Genomic DNA, 17895 nt, shown 5'->3' with positions numbered 1-17895 from the left:
TCACAGGCACTCGTGCAGGGTGCGCGTGTGCGTGCAGTTGCGGCAGCTGACGTGGCAGCACCAGTGGAAGGTGCAGTTGCAGCGCTCGGTGACGCGCTGCGTGCGCGTGCGGTGGCCCCGGCCACAGCAGAGCAGCTCGCAGCCATCCAGCGCGGGCGACGAGCTATTGCAGGCGCGCCCCGCCGTGCCCGCGGTACCCAGGCGTCCGCTGTACGTGCAGAAGTTGGGCGATTTCTCGAAGTAGACGAGGTCGTGGGGCGAGGGAGGCTTGTGGGCCGGGTCCTCCGGCTCCAGGCGCAGCAGTTCAGCCCGCGATGCACGGTTGTTGCCGCGGTTGCCGTAGAGCACGCGCGAGGCACCGTCGAAGCGGTCCCGCAGCACGTCGCCCACTGCGCGCAGCGTGGGCAGCCGCATCCAGCACGTGCGCACCGTGCAGGAGCCCGACATCCCGTGGCACTTGCACTCCTGGCGCATCTCGGAGAACACGGTCTGGGGAGGCGGGAGGGGGGCGGGGAGGAGAAGAAAGGACGGCCCGAGACGCCGTCAGAGCCAGAGCCACCTTTCCGGATACCGCCCCCTCCTGGTCGTCGCCGGGATCTCAGCAAAGGCCCAGGCCTAGCCGAGCCCAAAGGAAGGGAGCCACGAAATGTCCCGCAGAGATTTGGACGCCAAACCCAACTCTGCTCCACCCAGAGAATCTGTCTTTGCCTCTCAGCCTTATTTTTTGAACCTGAACAGTGGCGGGCGTAGGCAACACAGTCCATGGGTTACATGACTTCTAACCTCTCCGTTGTCAGGCTATCCCTTCCATTCTGTGAATCCCTCCAAACCCCCGCGCCCTCCGGACGCCCTCGCCTGGTTCCTTACCCTAACCTCTGGCCTTAACACCGACCGTTACTTCCCAAGTTCGAGCTTAGCCTAAGGCAGGGACTCCCAGATCCCTGCCATTCCGTTTCGGGTACGGACACCCTCAAGCAGGCTCACCGTGCGCCCCGCCTCATTGTTGTGAAGGTTCATGAGGAAGCGAAGGTCCCGCCCCTTCTCTCCGGAGTCCACAAACTCCCGGCCGAAGAGGCGGCCGAAGTCGATGTTGTCGCTGCAGCCCCCCCAGTGCCAATCGGGGCCCCCAGGACCGCGTCGCCGATAGTCGCACGTGCAGGATTCGATGGAGCCCTCTGAGCAGGAGCGCGCTACCGAGTGGGTGACCCCGGCCGAGGTGATGGCGAAGATAAATGCTGTTTCCCGACAGCCTATTGGGGATGGGAGAGGGGATCAGCGAGGGGGCACGCGGGGTGCAGCCTGCACCTTCAGGGGAGGCCTTGGGATCTTTGAGTCCCACGCCCTTAGGGTCCTGGAAGCCTGGCAACCGGCTGTGTTGGGAAGTTGGTCTCCCCGCGAAAGCACGTGTGTGGGCACGCTACCTCCTCCATACTTGTAATCACGCTTTACTGAGACTCCGGGCTCATTTTGACTTCTCGGTGCAAGTAGGGCAGCCCCGGAGGGAAAAGAGAATAGAGGGGAGCGGAAGAATTCTGCACCGCCGAGAACTCTCCAGCTCACATCAGCGATGCAAGCCTTGCTGGGCTGGAGGCAAGAGAGCAGCCTCCCAGGCTTCTTTGAGAGGGACTGCGGGAAAGTGGTGGCCAGCGAGCGTCCACCACTCAGCACTCCCTTTCTCTGGAGCAGTGGCTCAGAAAAGCTAAGCTTCCTGCCCGAGGCGCACGGGTTGAAACCTCCTGGTGGAAGGAGTCTGGCCCAGAGCTAGTGCTGGCATGAAGCTCTTGGCAGGCTGATTCTGTGACCCTGCAGACGCCCCGGACATCTTCTCTGCACTTGCCCGCCCGTGCCCTGAGGTGACCCCGCGCTCCCCTGGTCCCCGGAAGCGTCACCTTCCGGGGTACCCACCTCGGTTGACGATCTTGCCGAAGAGGTGGGGCCCCGAAGCCGTGGGACAGTTCCAGCGGCGGTTCCGGAACTGCCACTTGCACTCTCGCACAGCGCTCTGCAGCCCCCCGCTCACACTGTGCAGTATCCCCGGGTTCTGGCGGATCAGCCGCCGCTGTTTGCGGCTCAGCAGCTGCAGACTGGGCTCGAGTACCAGCTGCAGACTCTTGGAGTCGGTCAGCAGGTTCGTAGAGGAGGCTACGTTCACGATGCCCCTGGTGAGATGCATGAGAGGAGTTCAAGCTCTGGAAGGGGACCTGCACCCTAACCCTAACCAGAAAGGTCTTGCTCGCCCTGTCCTCTTCCTGGAGCTATTTGCCCACAAGAGCGGGGAGAGATCAATAATAAGGTAACGATTCCGCGCTTAGGCACTCACTAGTTTGAAAGGACTTGGCTTTCAGACTTTTGTGTTCCCAGGAATCTTAGGGCTGCCTGCGCCCGGAGCTGGACAGCGGAGGCATGGAGAGCCTAGGGACTAGATATTCACCTTGGCTCTCAGAGCCTGTTTCCGGACAGTCTGGCTCGCAAATCCTGGCCTGCCGTCCATGCCCACCCAAGGCGTGAAATGCTTGGGAGTTCCACCCGCTTATGGGCTTCTTTCGGAGTGCACGCCTGCCCTTTCTCTCCAGAGGCTGGGAAGCCCCGTAGTGTGACTACCACCGTGAAGCTCGTTTGGGGGTTCTTGGAAGAAGGGCAGTGCTAGATGGGAGAGGGCTCCCCTCCTGGAGTATCGTGGGCCACCGGGCGGACCATTCACCCCACTTCACCAGAGCTGGAATTTCTGGACCAGCTCCGCTCCAGAGCGCCCCTCGGTGTCTCAAAGGGAAGTCAGAGCGCTGGAGGAAGTCTGTCTGCGGACGGATCCCAGAGCGTGGGAGCTGGATGGGGCTGGCCCCTGGCTCTGTGCCCCGAGACAAGTGGCGACCCCGCACCAGCTCACTTACCACCATCGGCCACTGCTGTTGGCGGCCAGGGCTGCAGGCAGAGCGGCCAGCGCCAGCAACAACGCAGCAGAAACCCAGCAAGGCAGCAGCGCCCAGTGCCCCATGGCCTGCCCGGCCTTGCCCGCTCTATGCTGCAGTTGGGGCGGCTTTGGCTGCTGCCCGCGGCGGTGGGACGGGACGCGGCGGTGGCGGCAAGTGGCGAGAGTTCGCAGTCTGGCTCTAACAGCCCTGGGGGCGGGCGACGGGCTGCATGGCTCGCGGTCCCAGCTGGTGGGCTGAGGCAGCCACGGCGGGCGGCACCGCCTCTTATAGTTGCGGCGCTGGCTGAAGTGACGATAGGAGGCTGCCCCGCCGGGCCGCACTGTGGCACCAGGGCGCACCGGTCAGGGGCGCAGACAATGGGCAGCGAGCGGGGCCGTGGCTCCCGCCCGTCTGAGGCGAGAGCTGACGGGCTGGCCGTCGGGGCTCACCCCCGCCCCCTGCCCGGTGGCTCCCGCCTCCGGACCTGCACTGGCCGCCGACCCCTCCCCTTGGGACGCCCTCCCACGCGCGCCCGCCTCAGTCCTCTCCGCGTCCGGAGCCCGTCGGGGACCAGCGTCCGCCAGGGGGCGCAGCGACCAGTGTGCTGCGGGGACAAACTGCTAGGAGCTCAGCCACTTCGCTGCCCGCTGTGGGGCTGTCCCTTCGACGTCACCCCGGCCCCCCATCCTGAGTGGAAGAAGGAAAACTGTGGTTCTGGGCAGCAGCTCTGGGGAGACGCCTCCCCGCCCGTGAACCCCCGACGGCTGAACAGGGAAGGAGAAGGGGGAGACGGGTGGGGTTGGGGCTGTGGTCAGGGAAATCCCAGGGGCGGGTTGGGATGGGGGGATGAGCTGAGCACACAGAGCCCGACGATGGAGAGAAACCTGAGGCAGCAGAGGCTTGTACTTGTGGGAGGAAAGAAGTGCACAAATGCCTGCCAGTGTGTGCGTTAACTGGGAGAGTTGTCAATGAGACTGCCTGTGAGAATGTGCATACACACGAGTGTGTGTCTTCACGTACAGACACTCCATGTTCTGAGGAGGGATTTTAGGAGCGTTTCTCAAGAATCCTGGAATTTAGCTCAGGTCAGAAGGCATCATCGAGTCATCTTGTCACAGCCACCACCTGGGACAGTGCATCATCTCCTACGTGTCGGGAAGGGGGTGGTCAGGAGAGACCCAGAAGGTTGACCGAAGAACGGTGTCTGGAACTGTGTGTGCAGGTGGGTGGATGAGTAGGAGATTAAATATGCACATGTGTGTCACTCTTACCCTGTGTGCCGTGTGTCATCCTGTAGTGTGTCACCCCATGGCATGTGTCAACCTGTGCATGTCACTGGGGGCGGGGGACAAAACCTGTAACCAAGGTGGCATCATAACGGATGAGGCCTGGAGCAGCGGAGGCTCTGAGGCTGGGCTCAGAAAAGACAGGCATTAGACTAGATGTCAGGTGTGTGTGTGGAGGGGCCGGGAGCAGAAGGGCTGCTGGCTAAACCGAACCCAGAGTAGAGAACCTGTGCATCCATGTTTCTGCTTCTTTCTGAAATTTTCTACCAAGTTTCTGTCTTCTCCACCTAAAACCCTGACTCTTCTCTCTCACCATGCTGGGATACCTAACCCTAACCCTAACGCACCTCCCTACAACCTCTCAGCTTCAGGGTCCCTCTGCCTCCTATGGAAGGAGTGACTGCTGTTCCCCATGTGGGATATAGGGGGCACTGCCAGCCTGGTTATCAGGCCTCGCCAACACACTCAGGTTGCCCCTGGAAGAGGAGGCTCTCCTCCTTTACATTTCTCCTCTCTTTCTCCATTTTACAAAGGAAAAACTAGATTAGGCAGTTTTCCATGGACTCCGGAGCTAATAAAGGGATGAACGGTAGAGCCAGGTGTTCTGACTCACACCCCATGCTTTTTCCACCTTAATGGCTGCTTGTGATTGTGCAGCTATAGCAGGCTGGGGGCCCTTCCCCAAACTGGGAGAGAAATAAAAATGGTCTTTAGGATCTTCCTGCTTCCCTTTTGATCTTCTTTTTTTCATCTTCCCTGACTTTAGGATGTTTTTTTGACTGAGTAATGTACCAGGCCTGGTCCCAAAGAGTTCCAAGTCCCAGAAATGATCAGGCCTCCCCGCCAGTGCAGGAAAATCACTCTAAAGAATAAATGCCTGATAAGTTTAATGAATCTTCATGGGGCACTTGCATTTTAAAAGGGTGCATATTAACCCAAATGAAACCTGATGGAGGTTATTTTTGAGGGGAATATCTTTCCCACGCCCTTTGCCCCTCCAAGGATTTGACCCTGAGGGACAAGGTGTACTGGCTTAGCATCTTCCACAGGTCTAAAAGCCAGTGGCCCCTGAGGAGGCCACCCAGCACAGATGGCTCAAGTAAGTAGACAGTGTACCATGGGCACCTTGCCCTTTGTCCCTTAGGAGTTTTTCCCACTGGGGCCTGGGTCACATCTTTTGGTTTAGTGGGTTGATAAAACCCCATGGAGGAGAGAGCTGGGCTTGAAGATACGGCAGTCCTGTCTGTGGCCACTGGTGACAAGCATAAGTGGGAAGGGAGGAAAGAAGGATTCCATATCCTTTGTTCCACTATTCCACCCACCAGGAATAGTAGGGAAGAGTGGGAAGGCTCTAGGTCTAGTCAAATTTTGTAGGACCTGGCCCAAGTTTATTTAGATCAAATCATCACTCTATCAATTGCCTTCTCTTCCTTTCCTGTGTCATCAGTTTACCTCTCTACTGGATCATACCTATCAGCTTACAAATATGCTGTAATGTCTCCCATCTAAAAAACCCCACAACTTTATGTGACTTCACATTACCACCTAAGTGTGCCCTACTTCTTTGTTGTCTTTTACTGCACAACTCAAAGTGTTGCTTTAATCATCCTGGTGCCAGTTTCATTTCTTTATTCTCTCTTTCCACCACCTTAATCACACCTTTCAACCCACTGCACTTCCTCCTCGAAATCATCCATGACCTCCGTTTTGCTCTACTGTCAAATCTCAGTTCTCATCCTCACAAACTTTTTAGGAATAGCAGACAAAGTTGAACACTTCGCCCTTGAAATAGTCTCACTTGATTCCTGGAACACTATTCCTACTTCCCTGACTGCTCACCTTCTCAGTCTCTTTATCTGGGTCCACCTTTGCACCCAGTTTCTACATGACTCATGGGACTGCACCCCATTTCAATCTGGGACTTCTCAATCTACACTCACTCGTTTGGCGAACTATACAGTCTCATACTCCCTACTTTTATCTCTGGCCCTGAACTCTGAACTTGCATATGTAACACTTGAATAAACATCTCAAAATGTACAATATCCAAAACTAAACTCCCAGTTATTCACTTGCACCTACTCTTTATTCAGTCATCCCCATCCCTGTGAAAGGCAATTCCGTCCTTTCAGTTGCATAGGATGAGAATACTAGAGCCATCCTTGACTTGTCTGCCTTTTTATACTTTTTCAAGTCAAATCAATCAAAAAAACCCAGAAAACAAAACTCCTGTTCTTCTGTCTTCAAAACCCCTGCAGGTTCCTCCCTCCAGCCACATTGGCCTCCTTGCTAATTCCTTGAACATACCAAGGAAGTAACTATTTCAAGATCTTTGCACTTGCTTTTCTGTCTTCTGGAATGCCCTTCCCATGTGTTTGTTCCTCCACATCCCTTTCTCTCCTCCCCCTATATAAAATGGAATTCCGCCACCTATCTCCTTTACCCTGCTTTATTTATTTTTTGCATCGCTTTTGAGCATGGATACCTTTAAAGGCTTAAAGTGGAAAGTCAGTAGTAAACTACCCTCTTAAAATAGGAGAGGGGCTTTCCTCTGGGGAGGAAGCAGGGGACCAGGGCTGAGAGCTGTGGGCAGAGGAGCCTACCTTCTTTTGAAGCACCAGCAGGTGGCACTCCCTCTTTGGGCTGGGAAGGCATCAGCCTCTGGTGGAGAAGGGTGCAAAGTTCTGTGGTGGGTAATTTTACTGATACTTTGGGGGCAACTGCTGAGTGTTGGGGGTTTCTCTGGAGTCCAGTGCAGTCAGCTGCGAACGCTTTGGTGCCTCCGGGTGGTGGCCTAGGGTGCTGCAGCAGAAGGCGTGAGAGGCGGAGGGTGGGCAGCACAGCTGAGCTCACCGCCGCCGCGGGTGCATCCATCCCTCCAGGGCCTATAATTTGGGTTCCCTGGGCCTAGCCGCCCCTATCAGCGGCTCAGCAATAGATGAGTCACCCGGGACCCCGGGCCAAGGCAAACATGGGGGGGAGGAGGAGGAGGAGGAGGCTTTCGAGGCTGCACTCAGCTTTAGCCACCGCCTCAGTTGCTGGATCCCCCAATCTCCAGGGACCCCCACTTTTTTCTTTGACCCCCGCCCTATAGAGCCCCAGTGTTCTCAGATTGCTCTTGATATGTCCACCCCTATGATGGGAAGTCAGCCCCCTACTCTTCCCCGCAGGGGAAGGGGGACCAGCTTGCTCCCACTCCCTCCCTGAAGTAATGACAGCCCCTCACTTTCCCCCTGCTGTCATGGCCCCAACCCTTGTCAAGGTCTCTCTGGTTCCCGCCCCTCTCCTTTCCTGGAGCTGGCCGCGTGCTTGGGGTATTAGGCAATGGGTGTGTACCCACAGCCCTCTCCAGGCCCCGCCTGCCCCACCACCCTCCAGCCGCCTGCGGGTCAGTGCTCAGGCCAGCCGGTCGGGCCGAGGGCACTGGGGGCCAGCTCAGGCCACCCAGTCTGCCTGCCTGTGGCCTCCTGTCCCAGAGCTGGGCTTCTGCTGGGAAAGGAAACAGGAGTATGGGTCTTTGGATTTGGGACAGGCCAGCCTGGGGAACCCGGGGGTCACTAAAATGTTGGAATCTGTGGTAGTAGCTGTGACCTTGGCCCTTCCTTGGCACCTGACTATACCGCAGCCCGACAAGGGTAAAATCAGAAGGAGCAGTCTGAAACCTGAGGGAGATTTGGAGTCACATGGAAAAATGCGAGTGTCCAAGAGCATGGGAAACCTTGTCCCCCTCCTCCAGCGACCTAGGTAAAGTTCCAGGCTGACATGCAGAAAGGACAAGGACAGGATTCAAAAGCTACTAAGATAGGGTGCAGATTCTAGTGGTCTCAAAAGCCACACACGGTTTGGTTCTTGGCCCCTAAACAGGAAGGAGGGACAAGAACCCCTTCTCCTGTAGGGCTTCTCCTCTACTCCCCTCTCCACCCAGAGGTGGGAAAGCAGAGAAAAGCAGCCCTCTTTGATCACAGCTGTCCAGGGTCAGGAACTAGGGTACTTTCACCTCCCCAGCCTGCCCGAGGCCTGGCACATAAAGGTGATTAATAAATATCCCAACAGATGAAAGTTATTAAATCTCTCTCAGATGGCTTTGCCCCCTAGACAGCAGTGCCCCCTGCAGCCCAGGGCAAGACCTGCAGCCACACAGACTAGAGGCTGGCTGCCCAGGAGAGCTGCATGGCCACTACCAAGGAAGAGATGACTGTGGCTGTGGGTTTCAACCCCATGGCTCTGCTTCCCCGGGGGGCCTGTCTCTGAGTCAACTGCCAGCCTCAGGCGCGCGGGGCCAGCCATGCCTTGGGCTGCGGTCTGGCAGGGGCGGGGGGCGGCTGGGAAGCCTGGGGCCCCTCTCTGGCAAAAATAGCCCACAGTGGTTAGAGCTGGGAGGGTGAGTCAGGCAGGAGCACAGTGGCGCCTAACCCCTTCGCTGCCGCTGGAACTCCCTCGGGTGGTTTGCCTCCCTCTGTGCAACCGACGATCAGACTCTTTGCCTGGCCGTCCTCAGGCTGGGCTCAGTTTGGGATTCCTCCTCTTTCCACGTGAAGCAAGTCTGAGAGTCTGGAGCAGGAATATGGGCCACCCCGGAGTGGCGACTTGGGATCTTAGGAAGGGCAGGGGACCTCTGCTGGCAAGGATGCCTGTGAGCCCAAGGAAGCACAGGGGCAGGCTGAAGATCTCCGGAGCTCCCGGAACCTCTGCCACAGCCAAACTCTGAGGCCAGAGCTGACCCCTCCCAAGGGGCAGGCGTAGGGCTCCGAGGTGGGCGGAAGCCAAGCCACCCAGAAGGGAGCTACTCCCGCCAGCTCAGATTGCCCTGCAGCGCGTTCTCCCCAGGCTCTCGCGCGGAGACCAAGACCGTCCAGCCAGGCAAGTTCGATCTGAGTTCCTTCTTCATCTGGTCAACGGCACCTTCCAGTCACTCAGCTATCGGTGGGGGAAACTGAGGCAAAGAGACATGACCACTGGGGACCAGGGGCTTGGCTCTCTAGTCTGGGTCACCACACCCTCCTTGCAGCCTTGGCGGTCCCAGAGCAGGTGAGTGGAACTCTGGCCACCTCCCCCTTCGGTGGGGCCAAGCCTGAAACCCAGGCGTCGGGGGAGAGGGTGTGTGAGTACGCTGGGAGGAGGGGGAGCGGCTGGGCTCCCGGGGTCAAGGCGGGGGGTGTAAGGAGTGGGGTGGGGATGCCCCGGGCTCGGGGAGGGGCCGCAGCTCTGTCAGCCGCGGCAGAGCCGCCGGTAAGCTCCGCGCGAGTAGAGCCAGAGCCCCCAGTTCTGTGCTCGCCCGCTCGCTCGCTTTCTCGATCACTCCCTCCCTTCCTCCCTCCCTTCCTCCCGGCGGCCGCGGCGGCGCTGGGGAAGCGGCGGAGAGGAGTGGCCCTGCCCTGGAAGAATGCGGCTCTGCCGAGGGGCCAGAACCCGACGCAGTCTCCCCACGGTTTGAACAGCCCGAGTTCAGGCGACCCAACCGCGCCGGTGGCAGACTCGGCCCCAGAGCAGCTGGAGGTAATCCGAATTGGGAAAGCAGGGAGGGCAGAGACTTGCACTTGGGGACGCGACAAGCACTCTGGTAATCAGACAGACACGCATCCGCCCACGGGGGCACAGAGATGCAGAGAGAGCCCGGGATATTGCCAGAGAAAAAGACCTAGCAAATAAAGCAGTGGCCCTAAATTTGGAGGGCAGTGAGTGGAGAGCAGAGGGGTGGGGGCTGAGGCTGGGGACCTGGTGGGGACCAGATGGGCAGTGCCAGGAGGAGAGGAACATGTAGTTAGGAAAAGTAGCGGACGAAGAAAAGGACTCAGCCGGCACCATGGCCCATTTCAAGAGGGAAGCAAGGTCCCCTCCCAGACTTGTGGCACCTGGAGCCTCCCCTGGCTCCCTACTGGGGCTGCACAGGGCAGAGTGGGATGGGGAGCCCATTCCTCCACCCTTTTCAGGGAAGCTGCTAGATGGCACTTGGAGACTACACTCCCCCACCCCTGCCCCCTCTCAATCCTGCCCCCAGGCCTCCTGAGCAGGAGCGGGTAAAGCTGTGTTGGGCCTGGGAAGCCAGTCTTGGGGCCCTTGAAAAGGGAGCGGTGGACAGGGTAGTGGAGAGCTGTCTGTGAGACTATCCAGCTGTTTGCACGTGAGTGTGTCTGTGTGCCGGGCACTGTGTCTGGCTGGGTGAGCTCCAGGACGCTGGCGTAAGTCCCAGTTTCCAGGCCCACTCTTCTTCCAGGGCCCAGGTACTCTGGGAATCAAGGGCGTGATCTTACTGTTTTGTTTGAGCAGGATGAGAAGGGTCCATGGGGTGGCCCTGGTGAGTTAGGAGCCGGAGTTGGGCATCCCTCGGTTGCCCAGGTGAGCCACCCTATTCTAGAGCACTCCCTAAGTGTCCCTGTCCTGCAGGCCCTGCTCGATCTGCCCATCGGGGCCTTCGGGCCCGGGATTCGACATGCGGGAGGAGCCCCGGCCGCGGCCTCTGCCCTCGGGCCTCGCCGGTCTCCTGTTCCTGGCGTTGTGCAGTCGGTGAGCGGCCCCTCTGTCACCCAGCCCGCGAGAGAAAGCCCTGGGCTAGAAGCGGGTCGGGAGGCGTCGGAGAGGGCGCGAAGGCCTGGACCGCAGACCTGAGACGCCTTCTCGGTTCCCAGGGCCCTCGGCAATGAGATTCTGGGCTTGAAGCTGCCGGGCGGCGGCGAGCCGCCGCTGACCGCCAACACAGTCTGCTTGACGCTGTCGGGCCTGAGCAAGCGGCAGCTGGGCCTGTGCCTGCGCAGCCCCGACGTGACGGCGTCGGCGCTCCAGGGCCTGCACATCGCGGTCCACGAGTGTCAGCACCAGCTGCGCGATCAGCGCTGGAACTGCTCGGCGCTCGAGGGCGGCGGCCGCCTGCCGCACCACAGCGCCATCCTCAAGCGCGGTGAGCCTGACCGGGCGAGTCTGCGCCGCCGCCGGGGCTGGGGGGCGGGGGGCACGCCGACGCGAGCGGAGGCGGGAAGGGGCTGGTTCACCACTCTGGGAGGGGCCTCTCCGGGAATTCCCCCCCGGAGCTGCGCGGAGTAGGGTCTGGCCACCCGTCTGGGGCCCCGTGCTTCAGACTTCCACCTGCGCGCTGCCGGCAAGGCAGCTGGGTCCCTGCTCCCCTACCCCAGGGCCCCCCTTTCCTGCCTCCGCCCAGCTGATCTCGGCTGCACCTGTGAGCAAGAGATGCCCCCAGCCCTAGAAGATTTAAACGCCCCCCTCCTCCTCGTCCCCCAATTTTTCTGCCCCTCCTCTCTGCATGGGACAAGCCCAGGCTGGTGTCCCCATAGCCTCAGCGGGGGTGGGGTGACGCCCCCAACCGTTTAAGGGTTAAACCTACTCTCCTAATTACCGGGGTTCCCAGGAGCAGAAGCTGGGAACAAAGACCCCGGTGGCTTTGAAGCCGGGGAGCATCCCTCTCCTCAGTGATGTAGGGGCCCCAGGTGGCTCTCACTTGAGCAGGTGAGGAAGCGCTGGAGGTGTGGAGAACAGGGCACTGTGGGGCCTGGCCTGGGGGCCCTGGTCTGGAAGGGCATCACTGTCTCTTGCTAGGCCATGCCCCAAGGAGGAAACTTCCATCCTGGGCTCAGCCCAAGGGTGGGGGCAATACTTTGGGGACTATGGGGTTAATAGGCAGCTGCCATCTGTGGGGGAATTCCCAAGACTTGTGCAAACAGCTTCACCCCTGGAGGCTTGAGGTTGGGGGATCAGGAGGCTGGGCCCAAGAGCCCTGCATCCTGGGACGGGAGAGGCCTGGCCCCTAAGGAGGTGCTCCCATCCACTTAGGGCTCCAGAGAGGGAGGCTGCTTTTCTACAGGGCCTGGTGTAGGGGAAGGCTTTGATGGCCCAATGAGAAGCATGTCTATCTAAGCCTGAGGAAGGCTTGTCATCCTGAGCCTCTGTGACCTCCAAAACATAAGAAGTCAACATTTTAAGAGGACCTTAGGGAGAATCACCTCCACCTCTCTCCCTCTCCCAGCATTTTATAGAGTAATAGCAGGTTAGGATAAATATAAGGGGCAGTCTTAATGGGCAAATATAAAACTAGAAACTGGAAAGAGGAAGGACAGCTCCACAGCTCCAACACTTTGGGGATTTTGGGTTGGTGGAGGGTAAGTTGGTGAAAAGACTGATTTAAATAACCTTGATTAAAAAAACAACAACATCACAAAACCAAAGCCTTCTGCTTCCATCCCACCTGCAGGGCTGGGGAATTTCTAAGGCTTTCAGATATAGAACTAAGTGAACATATCTTCAAAGACCTCAAGGACTCTCTGTTAGTCATCTCTCATCCCCAGGGGTCTTTCCCTCTAGCCTAGCTCTTTCATCCACACCTGAAAACCCCAGACTTAAACAGAGCAAGAATGGGCCTCAGGGATCATCTCAATTCATACTCTCCCTTTATAGATGAGGAAACTGAGACTCTGCTTTTAGGTTCCTTTCCTTCTGTGACTTGCTTCCAAACTACTCAGCTACTCAAAATGGCAGGATCTGGAGTCAGTTAGGAAATTCTGGAATTGCAGGTTGGCTGTTTCCTTTGGCCTCCTTACTGTCAGTGGCCTGTCAGACTTACCCCTATCCACGCCCCTTTCATCCCCAGGTTTCCGAGAGAGCGCCTTTTCCTTCTCCATGCTGGCTGCTGGGGTCATGCATGCAGTAGCCACCGCCTGCAGCCTGGGCAAGCTGGTGAGCTGTGGCTGTGGCTGGAAGGGCAGTGGTGAGCAGGATCGACTGAGGGCCAAACTGCTGCAGCTGCAGGCACTATCGCGGGGCAAAAGCTTTCCCCACTCCCTGCCCAGCTCAGGCCCTGGCTCTGGTCCCAGCCCTGGTCCCCAGGACACGTGGGAATGGGGCGGCTGTAACCATGACATGGACTTCGGGGAGAAGTTCTCTCGGGATTTTTTGGATTCCAGGGAAGCTCCCCGGGACATCCAGGCACGAATGCGGATCCACAACAACAGGGTGGGGCGTCAGGTATGTGTGTGCAACTTGTCCTGGGTCTTCCTGGCGTTTTTTAAGGCCTGGCTAGATTTGAGAGGGCACAGCAGCATAAGAGGATGAGATGTAGGGGGTGATTGTTACCCGAGGGGTGGCCTGGAGCCAAGCAAGTCACTGCCTTCCCTAGAATTTAGGGGTTCTCTGGGCTAGACTCCCTGGTTTACCAGTGTTCACTCTGGAAAGAGCACTGGACTGGGAGTCAGGAAAACTGGAGCTGAGTCCTGTTGCCTGCTAGTTACCAGCCAAATCTCCGTAACCAGCTGTTTGTTGAAGATGGGCAATTTACTCTCTGCTCTGGCTTTAGTTCTCCAACATAAAACGAGGGAATGGGGCTATTAGCCGTCTCACGGTGCCCTTTCGCTTCTGATAGTTCATCGCCATTCTTCCCTCTGTTTGTTCCTGTATGCTCTCTGCTCCCTCCCCTCTCCTGTGCCTCTGAGCTCTGTCCATTTGCTGCCCTCCCCTCTCATTTCTTCCTCGCTGATGCTCTAGGTGGTAACTGAAAACTTGAAGCGGAAATGCAAGTGCCATGGCACGTCAGGCAGCTGCCAGTTCAAGACGTGCTGGAGGGCAGCCCCAGAGTTCCGGGCAGTGGGAGCAGCCTTGAGGGAGCGGCTGGGCCGGGCCATCTTCATTGATACTCACAACCGCAACTCCGGAGCCTTCCAACCCCGCCTTCGGCCCCGTCGCCTCTCAGGAGAGCTGGTCTACTTCGAGAAGTCTCCTGACTTCTGCGAGCGAGACCCCACTGTGGGCTCCCCAGGCACGCGGGGCCGGGCCTGCAACAAGACCAGCCGCCTGCTGGACGGCTGTGGCAGCCTGTGCTGTGGCCGCGGGCACAACGTGCTCCGGCAGACCCGAGTCGAGCGCTGTCATTGCCGCTTCCACTGGTGCTGCTACGTGCTGTGTGAAGAGTGCAAGGTCACAGAGTGGGTCAATGTGTGTAAGTGAGGGTCAGCCTCACTGTGGGGCTGGGGCAGGGGAGGGCCACGTTTGCAGCCTTTTGCTCTGATTTCTGTCCAGGGTCAATCTTGGCCCCTGGCCGCTCAAAGTGTCTACCTGGAAACAGCTTTGGGTCAGGTGGAGTCTGTGATGTGTGGCTTTCTCCCCCACAGTAGGAGGGCCTTGTGGGGGAGCTGTCACCCTCCTCTGCTCCTTGAACACCTGAATGGAATAAGATGAACTGTGTTGCTCTCCCAGCCACCCAACCTGGGGTCCCTTTAACTCTCATATTCATATTCCTTTTGGCTGGGGAGTCCCTATACTTTGACCACTCTTTTCTTTTGTGGGATAGCCCCAGCATTGTGTGGAGCCATACAACCTATATCCACAAAGAGACCTCTCATTCCTATTGGCTGTTTCCAAACTCCTCTACTGCAGCCTGGACCGCCGTCATAGGAGCCAGTGGTAGAGAGGTTTTTCTTAGGGAAGGGACACGGTACAGGGCACTCTAAAACCCTGAAAGTTGTCTGTCAAGGCCCTTAGGGAAGCTGTCTGCCCCCATTCAGATGTTGAAGGGAACCCTCCAAAGGAAGAATTTTACCCAAGACTCTCTGAGCCTCTTTATCTTTCTTCAGCAGGAGGGGTGGGAATGGCTAATTTATTGTACTGAGACTTGTTCTTGGTTCTTGTTTGTAATAAAAATAAATTAAGTTCCTGGAATGGTGACTACAGATGGTGATATTTCTAGCCACACTTGGGATCCCAAGCCTGGGTTCTTTTCCAGGTGAATTCTCTTACCCTCCCACACTCAGTGACTTTATGTATATCATGCCCCGTTCCAGAAAGGATTTGAAATGGTCTTCAGGTGACTCAGTTGACAATTTTTAGTGTGGAAAAAACTGGGTGGGGCAGGGGGACTTCTAGGTGTGAGGGGCTGAAGATGTAAACATAGGCCCCATTCAGGTTCTCTGTGCCCCACCTCCAGATTTTGCCTTGGCCACTGCCCTATAACAGGGCTTGGATTTTTCTTTTTTCCTCAACTCATGGGCATGCCTATGTCCAATAAAACTTTATTCACAAAAATGGACTGCAGGGCGAGATTTGGTTCTTTGGCTGTGGTTTGTTTTGACACCTACCCTACACAGTGAGGTCACCTCTGTTCTGAGATTTTCAGGTCCTGAAGATGTTTCACCATTGAACCTGGACTCAAAAATGGCAGGTGCTTTTCTCTGTGGTTCCAAATTGGAGAACTTGATGATAGATGCGAGACTGACGGGAAACATATATAAAGGATTCCTATGCTCAAAATTGGAGTTTTTTGCTCTGGAAACCAGCAAAATCAGCATGCTACCCCCCTGAATTATTTGCATATGGAGTTTGTCTTTCCTTATTCAGAGCTCTTCTGCACTTAATCTCAGCAAAACAGCTCCTTTATCTTTTAAGAGATAACCATATCTAGAGACTTCCCTGGTGGCTCAGATGGTAAAGCGTCTGTCTACAATGCAGGACACCCGGGTTCGATCCCTGGGTCAGGAAGATCCCCTGGAGAAGGAAATGGCAATCCACTCCAGTACTATTGCCTGGAAAATCCCATGGACAGAGGAGCTTGGTAGGCTACAGTCCATGGGGTTGCAAAGTCAGACACGACTGAGCGACTGCACTCATATCTAGAGAAAACAGAACTTCTTTTATTTCAATTCCACTTTCTTTCTATTCCTAGTCAAGTATCATTGAAAATAAACAATCATCTTTCAATTCAAAAAAGGAAGCTGTAGCACAAATTTAGAACTTTACAAATAACTGATTATTTATGGGGTTGCAAGATGCTGACTCTGTCAGGTCATCTCCTTGGCCAGGAGATGTAGAAATAGTCATTTTCATACCTCTAGGCAATAGCTATATCTGCCCCCAATTACCCTCAAAATCAGGTAGCATCAAGGTAGGAAGGAGAGGAAGGGGTGTTGGTTTAGGGTAGTACTTTATGGCAAAACTTGATGTCCTAAATTTTCACTTGCACACTGAGAATTCTTGGTTTGGGAATTTAATGGAGGTAGGCCTTTAGGCACTGACTGAGCTTCGTGTATGCATGGGACAGCAGGAGAGAGATGGATGCAGCTAGAATAGACATAGGATATGAGGGAAAATAATGATAAGGAACACCCAGAGTGGGAATTTCTCACACTCAGGAAGAGGGAAGAGAATGGCCAATGAAATCACAGCAGGACTATTTCAGTTTTCCTTCAGTTCCTTCCTCTGTGCTCTCTTTGGCTCCTTTTCTCTTTCTAGCTTTCTCTCTTCTTTTGTCAGACACGCTCTGTGGCAAACTGAAGCCCCAAACCACAACCTTGAGAAATTCCAAATAGATTTTGTCAGCGAGGCCAACACCCCCTCCCCACCCCTGCTCCCGGCTCACGAAATGGGCTCAGGCCCAGGCCTGGGGTCAGTGGCGGAGGGGGAGTGTGCAACCCACAGAGCGGGTGGCTAAAATTTCAGCCTTAGTTAGCGCCAATGGCAGCCAGAGGGATGGGGAAAGACTGATCAACTGTAGTCAGGCCTCTCAGCCTCCTTCAGCTCTGAATACAGCTCTTCTCCCCTTAGAGCATTAGCCTTTCAAGTGGCTGGGGAGCTGGGGAGTGGCAGTGGCTGGCTTATTGCTAGCTGAGCAGCAACCCGCCTGTCTGTGCTCCTGTTTGCTCTACGGGGAGCACCCAGTAATGCTGCAATAGACACTTCCCTCTCCAGACTCCAGAGGGTGAAGGATAGCAGGGCTGGAAGATTCTCTAGTTCCATTCATCAGTTCTGACTCAAATACCTTGGGACTTAAGGCTAACCATACAACATTATCACCATTTCCTTCCTTCTGTCATACCTGGGACTCAACCTTGAGAGGATCTGAAGACTTGGGCAGGAACACTGACAGATGTCACCTCCTGTCAGAGTCTCACAAGGCGTCTTGGTATGGTTGAGGCACTAACAAGGGCAGTTGCAAAGCATAATTTTGGTGATCAGTGCGAGGGCATAATCTGGTGGTGTGTGCCTTAAAAAATCTAGGAAAAGAAATAGAAAGAAAAATCATTTGGAGGTCTCATGGAGCCCACTCTGCTGCTACGTCACTTCAGTCGTGTCCGACTCTGTGCGACCCCATAGACGGCAGCCCACCAGGCTCCTCCGCCCATGGGATTTTCCAGGCAAGAGTACTGGAGTGGGGTGCCATTGCTTTCTCCAGTAGCACACTCTAGGAGTCTGTAAAAACACTGGAGGAGTCTTCTGCCATTTAAAATACAGAGCTTAGGATTGCCAAAGGCCTTTGATGGCAACAGCCCAGGACGGATAGGATACAGTTCTTTTTGTGATAAACATACTCATTAGTCCTCTCATTCTTCATCATCTTTAAAAAAAAATCTTATTGGAGTATAGTTGGTTTATAGTTTATAGTTGTGTTAGTTTCAAGTGTTCAGCAAAGTGATTGTTATACATATGTATATTATTCATATATATATATTCATTTTTTTCAGATTCTTTTCTCATATAGGTTATCACAGAATATTTGAGTTTCCTGTGCTGTACAGTAGGTCCTTGTTGGTGATCTATTTTATATATAGTAGTGTGTGTATTTTAATCTCAAGCTCCTGATTTATCCCTACCGACCCCCCACCTCCCACCTCATTTCTCATATGGTAACAAGTCTGTTTTTGATCATCCTTCACCAACTTAAAAAAAAATAATCCTTTCCTTTTATTGGTGTATAGTTGATTTTAGGGGCA

The 17895-nt window shown here is 55.8% G+C and overlaps 2 protein-coding genes across 2 annotated transcripts; one reads left to right on the top strand and one right to left on the bottom strand.

Annotated features, from left to right (window-relative positions):
• On the bottom strand, nucleotides 1–2992 carry LOC120858193 (proto-oncogene Wnt-1). The gene is made up of 4 exons (XM_040234110.1): nucleotides 2889–2992; nucleotides 1906–2159; nucleotides 985–1250; nucleotides 1–489 (listed from the first exon to the last, which is right to left on the bottom strand). Exons 1-4 carry the CDS (start codon nucleotides 2990–2992, stop codon nucleotides 1–3), a joined length of 1113 nt encoding a protein of 370 aa, XP_040090044.1.
• Nucleotides 2993–9446: 6454 nt separating this feature from the next.
• LOC120858215 (protein Wnt-10b) lies at nucleotides 9447–14851 on the top strand. The gene is made up of 5 exons (XM_040234139.1): nucleotides 9447–9691; nucleotides 10580–10699; nucleotides 10822–11090; nucleotides 12792–13165; nucleotides 13682–14851. Exons 2-5 carry the CDS (start codon nucleotides 10626–10628, stop codon nucleotides 14138–14140), a joined length of 1176 nt encoding a protein of 391 aa, XP_040090073.1. The 5' UTR covers nucleotides 9447–9691; nucleotides 10580–10625; the 3' UTR covers nucleotides 14141–14851.
• Nucleotides 14852–17895: the final 3044 nt, after the last annotated feature.

This window comes from Oryx dammah, unplaced genomic scaffold (assembly GCF_014754425.2).
Source record: "Oryx dammah isolate SB20612 unplaced genomic scaffold, SCBI_Odam_1.1 HiC_scaffold_29, whole genome shotgun sequence".
Classification (NCBI taxonomy): domain Eukaryota; kingdom Metazoa; phylum Chordata; class Mammalia; order Artiodactyla; family Bovidae; genus Oryx; species Oryx dammah.
The sequence above is the reverse complement of the archived record's forward strand: the minus strand, read 5'-3'. Positions and strand labels throughout refer to the sequence as shown.

Bases quoted from the DNA above. Each gene is read 5' to 3' on its own strand.
- LOC120858193 (XM_040234110.1), bottom strand. From the start codon at position 2,992: ATGGGGCACTGGGCGCTGCTGCCTTGCTGGGTTTCTGCTGCGTTGTTG. The intron at 1,251-1,905 runs GTGGGTACCCCG...CATCCCCAATAG, and splicing joins CGGCAAGATCGTCAACCGAG to GCTGTCGGGAAACAGCATTT. The intron at 490-984 runs GTGAGCCTGCTT...CCGCCTCCCCAG, and splicing joins ACAATGAGGCGGGGCGCACG to ACCGTGTTCTCCGAGATGCG.
- LOC120858215 (XM_040234139.1), top strand. From the start codon at position 10,626: ATGCGGGAGGAGCCCCGGCCGCGGCCTCTGCCCTCGGGCCTCGCCGGT. The intron at 10,700-10,821 runs GTGAGCGGCCCC...CTCGGTTCCCAG, and splicing joins TTCCTGGCGTTGTGCAGTCG to GGCCCTCGGCAATGAGATTC. The intron at 13,166-13,681 runs GTATGTGTGTGC...CTGATGCTCTAG, and splicing joins ACAACAGGGTGGGGCGTCAG to GTGGTAACTGAAAACTTGAA.